The sequence below is a fragment of the Ciona intestinalis genome, chromosome 9, assembly GCF_000224145.3.
Source record: "Ciona intestinalis chromosome 9, KH, whole genome shotgun sequence".
Classification (NCBI taxonomy): domain Eukaryota; kingdom Metazoa; phylum Chordata; class Ascidiacea; order Phlebobranchia; family Cionidae; genus Ciona; species Ciona intestinalis.
Window position 1 is genome coordinate 364,795 of NC_020174.2, and position 7,851 is coordinate 372,645.

The following is a 7,851-nucleotide window of genomic DNA, read 5'->3' on the forward strand; positions in this document are numbered from 1 at the left end:
TGCAATGAAAATTAGAAATCCAATTATGACATTTTATTGTTTTGCTGACATATTAACTGACGCAATTATATTAACTGACGCTTTAAAACCGAGATTACAGAACAATATTCATTAAAAATAGAATAGTTTGTGTGTAACTGTGATTGCAAGTTGCAACTATATGTCTTGTTTTAATTTAGGCATTTTGATAAACGGAAAATTAAAAAAGGCCGTTGAAAGTTCAAAAAGTGAATTATGTAAATTTTAAAAATATTGTATTTTGTAAATTAACTGTTAATTTGTAATGTTTATAAGTTGAACATACATTCGAATTATTCCTTTATAAAGGCACTGGTTTGATATTGTGATATTATTCTTCAATGTTGCTTTTAATTCATAAATACTTTATGTATTTACAGTTTCTACTGCTTTTATTATGCTATACAACATGTTTATAACTATGGGTACTTTTAAATACATATCTATTGCAGCAGCTTAGATTTAAAATCACTTACTGTATTGCCTTTGGTCAACATGCTGTAATTGTTACAATAGTTTGTAGGTATTGATAATATGTATCATGTATATAATACAAATGCAAATAAACTTACAAAGTAATTGTAAATCCAAAGGATATTGTCATTTAGTCTCTTGTATAAAAATCAGAGTTTTCTATATAAATATTTATATATTTCAATATGTAAAACAACTGGCGTCAATACTTAAATAGTATACCACCAGGAGGGTACTTTCAGGGTGTTTAACATGGGACGGCTATGTAGGACAACCGCTAGGCGCTGGGAATGTAACCAGACGGTAGTCGGTTCGAGTCTCAATACTGTCGTGGATGTGCTGGGCGGCAAGTAGCTGAATCATATGTAATGTAGCCATACATAAGTTACTGCATACGTTATTACTGGTGTGCGAGCCCAAGGTGCAAGGGTTGCCATAGGAGAATAAATGAATATCAACCATTGATTAAAACTCACTTACACATCATGCTTGCAGCAATAGCAGTGCCAACTAATATGTGCAATCACGAGATGTGTGGATCAGTGTAATTGATCCTAGTGTGGCAACTACTGTCGTTTTAACACGAAACTACGTGGATTGCCCATGAGCATGAACACATAGGCCTCACTGTAGCTGCAGTGTGAACTCGGTGTGAGCTACAGGCAGTCGCGCTAACCACTGCCGACATCACGAGGTATAATGGTTACAGGCTGTGTAATAATTGGTCATCAAGAATAAGTATACAGTCAGTGACAGAGTAATCCAGACAGTATAAATTGTGCGGAATGTGCGAAGATGATAAAATGTATTGAAGTTGACAATAAAATGTTAAAAACATCTACACTATGGATAGAGTACAGCGAGGCAGTGCGTATAAGATACAAAGTATTAGAACTTACCCTATATGCAAAAACAAACATGTTTTAGAAGTTCATTTCTTATTTCCAACTCAGCTTAAAACTTTGCTACCTTTAAGAAACCAAATTTTACATCCGTCAGTGGGCGCTAAAGTTTAGCGTAGTTTCTCAATGTGACGTCATTGGCATTTTGTTCCAGAATGCGATTATTTCGCTTGACCAATCAGCGGTGACGATGTTCCTTGTTCCCGATCGGAATTTCGAGAACGCCCTTTGCCACACATTTGGTAAGTGATGCATTTAACTATGTTGTGCATATATGCAAGGTACGGATACAGCTGTTGTAAAGCGTCTATATAACATGAGCGGCATCAATGCATTTTAAACATCCCTGACACATGTGGCAAGTAAGGAGTAAAACTTTATGCGCAAAATGTGTATAAAGTTGGAACTCATAAATTAGCGACATAGTATAACACCCAAACTTTTCAATGATAATCATAAACGAAATACACTGATAACCTGTTTCCAACGCTAGTGTGGATATTTCTGTTTAAATTGCGATTCCTGAACGCGCTTCCTTTCACACTTCACACTAACTTTTAGCAAAACACGTAAAACCAAAGTAAAAAGATTTTAACTTTAACCTATTTTACACGACCATACCCTTTGCGAGCTTAAAATATAACTACAATCATCGTCTATACATTTAAAAGTCTTCGAAACGTTTTACTATCTACAAGTAGTATAAAAACCTTTCTACAGCGAGCATAAGGTATACGAAACCCTAATATTTATATAATTACTATAAGGCTAGCAAACCAGATTTAAATATTGTTATTTATATTCAAATTATGTATTGTTTGTAGTAGAATTATTTATTGTTACGTTATAAAAAACATTAAAAACGAAATAAAAGCACTGTTCGTTAAACAATGACGAGAAAACAGCAAAAATTAAATATTTTATAAATAAATGTAAAACTATATTTCCTGCCAAATTATTTGTTATAATCGCCAAAGCAGAAGCATTTTTTCAAAATTTGTTTTTTTCGTGTAATTCATTTATTTGGGTCGGGTTAAGGAATCTCACCACCCAGGTTGCCCCTGCCTTCCAACAATGTCATGCTTCGTTGCGCTTTACTGACGTTGGATCGCCCAGTGTTGCCGGGTAAATTTCTTGGTGGTTTCGCATGTCTCTTCTTTACATCGGAATCCGAGCTTTTTGCGGCATTCCCTAGACTTGCGCTTATCGCGTGTTGGAATGTCGGGGCCGCTGTAGCTGTACAGCCTTTGGCTGGTGTTTAAACAAACTAGAATTTAAGTTTTGTCCCAGCAATTTTTTTTTAGTGTATCAATAAAATAAGATAAAGAGACCGACTTTTATTATACCCGGTTCCAATAAAGCTTCAGAAATAAAAAAAAAAAAACAGACGCACCCTTAAATTTATTCATTTCTATTTGGCATTTGCATAATTCGTATATAAACATATATGTATATATATATTTAGCAATTATATCCGGACTCTGGTTATTTGTATTCCAGCATAAAATATCGTGAACTGGCACAAAGGTCGCGTCAGTAGCGGCATAGATAATACCATCGCGTCAACTAACTTTGTATTCTGATATTAGAATATGACAGATGCGAACAATTTATGAATCGCGTTGTGTCTCTCGCGTTTGGTTTGTGACGTAACAATTGAAAACAATGCGCGGAAATCTCTATCATCGATGTGCGCGATGTGTGAAGTTATGAGAAATATATTGCGCAACACTGCAATTCCTATGCTTCAGTTTTTGGATTCCTGCTTGGGGTTCGTTGTTCTATCGTGTGTACACCAGTGTTGCACAATAAAAAATGGTCAAAATTACGGTTTACAATTAAAAATTTCAGAACTAAAAAAGTTATCTAGAATCCAGATGTGTTTATGGCGTAAAGCAATACTCTCTGTGACGTCATATTACCAGGTGTTTAGAATATTTTAAATCGATTCTAAAATAATCGGTATTCAAATCGCGTTATGCCCATTGTTGCGTCATAATGGTTTAATTCTAGTATTGCATCGGGATATTTAACGCGTGACGAAATGGACTTTACCTTTGTCGCGTATTATAGCGGTCCATTGAGGGGGGAAACTACGTAACAATGCACCGGGTTCCATATGACGCATCGCTACCTGTTCACACGTTGGATAACCGACCCAAATCGCCGTATGATTGTCTATTGTTCTAGTACAGCATAGAGCAGTGATGACCGAGCAAAAAAAATAATTTTGAAAAATTTAAAAATTTGAAAAGGGGCCAGTTTTCAATGTTGCTTTAAAAATAAATAAAGTTCCGGTTTTGTTTTATTTTTTAACTGGAAACACTGTTTTTTGCTTCCCATATAGACTGTGTTGGGAAGCGCAGTCGGTCTATCGTTGTTCCTGCGCTTAGTTCGTTCGATTCTCAAATATCAAGTTTCTGGAATACATGGCTGACACTGCGTTCAATTGGTCTCGTGAAGTATGGCAGAATACGTCATACGAAGCTGATGACGTAACCTATGACGAAAGAGGTAATGACGTGTTCTAAGTTAATGTATCAAGCACTATGTATACTTAACTTTGGTTTGAGGTGTTTAGATTTGTTTACTAATTATCCTAATTATCGCGTAATATCCTAATTAGTATCGTGCATAACAAGTATGTGTGGATTCAAATTCCATTCCTTATCTTGTTTGCTTTTGATAAGCTCCTACTGTTTGGAAATGTTGACACATCGACACATTGTGCTTTAATTAACTGTGTGCGTTTCCACTATGTGCATCCCAGTGTTGCCAGATATATTTCTGCAGTGTTTCCAAATCATAAAAGTTTAAACGCGAATGACTAAGACAATTAACCTGTAACTGTAATGTTTGCGAGAAAAACTAGTTCGGCTTTAGGTCTGGCATCACTGTAGTTTTCGATCTGGAAACACCGCAAGTCCATGCAAAAGTTCATCGTTCTTGAAAAACGAAAATTGTCGAAACCTTTGTTTGAGAATAAAGCTCCATGGATATGATAGCGATAACGCGCAAGGCACCAATTGTTACGCAAACAATCAACTGTTGGTTCCATTGCTGACGCATGCTTTCCTAAGTGACGTCACAGACGTTTAATTAACTCTATTATTCTTCCGTAATCATCTTTAAGACTTTGACAAAAACCTCGAAACAGGATCGCGCCTTTCACCACAGCTAGTGTCTAGGTATCGTGACGTCACAATCTTCATTAACGCAATCAAAAGATATAAAACATTTCTGCCGCAATTCGGGCCCGAGTCCATGGTCATGGAAAATTACTGAATCTGTATAATGCACAGATTATGTTTTTCCATCAAGATAGTTTTCTTATTCAAAATGTATTTGACGCTTTATCCAATGTGGTCAGAATCCAAATGCGAGACGCGCCATTGGAACTAAGGTTTAGACAATACGAGTTTGTCCAAGCTAAATCAATGATCAAATAACAGATTTTGATACCCGTATTCTCACGACACCTAAAGGGCATTGCTAATTGTTAAAACACGATTAGGAAATATGGGACATTATGTGCTAACGGTATCCGTCTTGCCCCGTATTCCGTCAGATTTATTGCGCCCACAATAAATGAACTCCATTGTTGCCCCCGAATTTATCGTCACTTAAAATCTCAACCATTAGCGTTAACGTGTCATTGCGTTGTGTCATAATAAACCAATCAGAGGCCCGTAAATTGGTCACGTGGGCCGAACACTTCTGCGAACTAACCTCGCGTCGTCTTCCCTACGTAATAAAGACTTTATTGTGTCGTCACAGGGGATTCGAAGTAAACCGCTCGCGTAATTTGACAAACGAGTTAAACACAACTTTTCAGTGTTTCCCGGTACAGTGTTGCGCTACATAAATTATTTCTATATTTCTTAAACTATGGATTATTGAATCAGACCAACAATGACCCCTCCATGACCTTTCATATCCCAATACTTGTTTGTGATCAAACAATCATTTAATGTCTAACATTGTTTCCCCCTGGCGTGTGAAATAAAAGTTAAAACGTCACAATTGCCCATTCGGGAATAACTTGTGATGTCATAATAAGAATAATAGAACTACCACCAACTACCAAAGAAGGCAGTTGATTAAAAATACCGAATTATGGTCCAAAAATGAGAAAAGTCCTTGCGAAAATTTCCGAAGTTAGATTCCAAATTTAAAACACGTGTTAAATTGGTCTTCTTGTTCTAATTCAATCCACCGTCGCCCGCGGCTACAACTTTATCATCGCCGGTTCATTTTCGCTCTGGGTTTTTGAGATTTGGGTTTTTATATCCCAAGAATTGCTTCGCGGAAAATCGGCGGATTTTTCAAAAGTTTTATAAATCTGTTTAAATGGAATTAAAACCCGAAGTGATTATTACGTAACAAACAGAAGAAGATTAGCGCTTCAAGCAACTGCGGGGACGTTTCGGAGATTTTAATATTTTTTTCGTTTCTTCTGTGAAAACTGAACACAATTTTTAGTTTCGTTTTCGGGCGAATGAGTTTGTCATTTGGTTTAGTGTTTCCAGACATATTTTAAACTTTCCATAGATAATGAAACAATCAGTATGTGTTTTTTATTGTGCAACACATTGGAATGTAACTTACCCGGTTCGATTTGTAGTTTTCCCGATTGTCCCTGCGTCACTTGTAGCCGTGGGCGTTTATGGCAACACATAATTGCCCGACGCACTCTTCCTTATGATTTATACCCAAGTTTTAGCCAGTGATGCCAGACTCTTTTTATTTCAGTGTTGACCAAAATTTAGAACAAAAAATGTGTTTTTTATATTCGGAAAGTTTTTGAAATCGTAACGATTTTTTTCATCTGGCAACACTGCCAACGTCATGACCCCGGGCGACTGCGAAACTGAGAATGGAAATCTGCATCGGTGTAATTTTGACAATTTACGCTTCAGTGACGTCAATATTTCGTCATGTGACAAGTGTGACGTCATTGGCAATGTTCTTGCAACTTGATTGTGACGTGATAGCCGTCATAATAGCTGCCATTGTTACGTGCGTGTGATTGTTGCGAGTTGCAAGCGATGCAGGTGGGTCAGGAGAAAGAAAGAGAAAGGAAAGGGCGAGGAGCAATAAAGAAACAAAGAGAAGGCGAAGAGAAGTGAGTGAGAGAAAAAGTTGCCGACATTCCTTCGGCTCCTGTCGGGAACGAAACGCATTTGATAAAAGACCATTGTACAACATGGGAGTGGTAGGTCAGGTTGTCTGATTAGGGTATTCCCCTTGTAGATTAATGACGTAGGCCAGGGTCAAATTCAAAAGTTTTAGAATAAAAAAGCGTTTGGCGCGAATTTTAGGCGTTTTTGAATTTTCCTTAATTTTGTAGCTCGCCAAACCTGTTTGCAATTCATTATGACGTGTTGGATGTGTCTGTGATCGCACAAATGATGGCTGTGACGTCAGAATGAGAACAATGGCTATATTTTAATCGACAATGCTCGCTGTTATCGATTTTTAGTTATTTATGAACGGGTGCAACTTACCTGGTGTTTATGATGTCATAAACCTGCCACCTCGTTAAAACAATGATGGTTTATGACGTCACAAGGTCAATGGTCCCCTAAGGAAACCAGCAGATCATCGTTGGCAGCCACCAGCGATTGTTACGTAGTTCCAGCCGCTTTGTTTACGCGTCGACGGTTCGAGATCCTTAGTTTTTCCTTCAATCCCGTTTATGACGTAACAGTGAGCCCGGGGGCGCGCCACAATGGACAACGCCCGTCTTGCATTTCCAAAATGCATTTACCAGCTTGGGATATTGTTGGAGAGGTGTTTAATTTATCCAGAGTTAAAAAGTTTGGTTGTTGCCGGTTTCTGCAGGATTTCGTGCAGTATGTTCAGCTTGTGTTCCTGTCAGGTTTATAATTTTGTTTGCAGTGATGCCGAATAAAAAAATATTTTTAAATGTTTAAGTTACGCATTTTGCAAATTTTAAAGTTGTATAAAAATAGATGAAAAACTGTTCGGTCATCACTGGCAATTTCCCACCCGGAAACACTGACAGGGTCCCATCTCCAAAGCATGCACTACCAATGCTGTCACGCCATACGAGACAGTGGGTGCACGATATATAGTTTAATACCAGATCGTGTCCAGTCGGCATGAGGTAGCCACACTCCGCGGCTTTAACTAAATCTTCCCATTTTCCCAAACCCTGGGTATCAGTTTAAAAACGCACGGTTCAGTGACGTGACAAACGATTCCTTGTTTCCTACTTCCGGTATCAGTATTCTTCTGTGACGTAGGAAGTCGTGACGTCAGCAGAACTGCAGCTTTTTGCAACAGTCGTAAACTGCAGCAGACGTAGAGTTTATTATTGGAATGATAGTTTTTGTGTGTTTACAGTTCACTGTGCGAGTCATAGAAGCGTTTTTGGTGATCCAGGCGCAGTTTATTCAACGAGGCCTATTAAATTAGTCACCGCTTAACATCC

General features: G+C 37.7%; 1 protein-coding gene across 1 annotated transcript in view; it reads left to right on the top strand.

The window, feature by feature from the left end:
• The first annotated feature begins 3,758 nt into the window (after positions 1 to 3,758).
• zf(c2h2)-9 (zinc finger protein) overlaps positions 3,759 to 7,851 on the top strand; it is a 13,886-nt gene continuing 9,793 nt past the window's right edge. Inside the window, exon 1 of the mRNA XM_009861232.3 lies at positions 3,759 to 3,908. Coding sequence (XP_009859534.1) covers positions 3,824 to 3,908 — 85 coding nt within the window. The 5' untranslated portion in view covers positions 3,759 to 3,823. The remainder of the gene's footprint in view (positions 3,909 to 7,851) is intronic.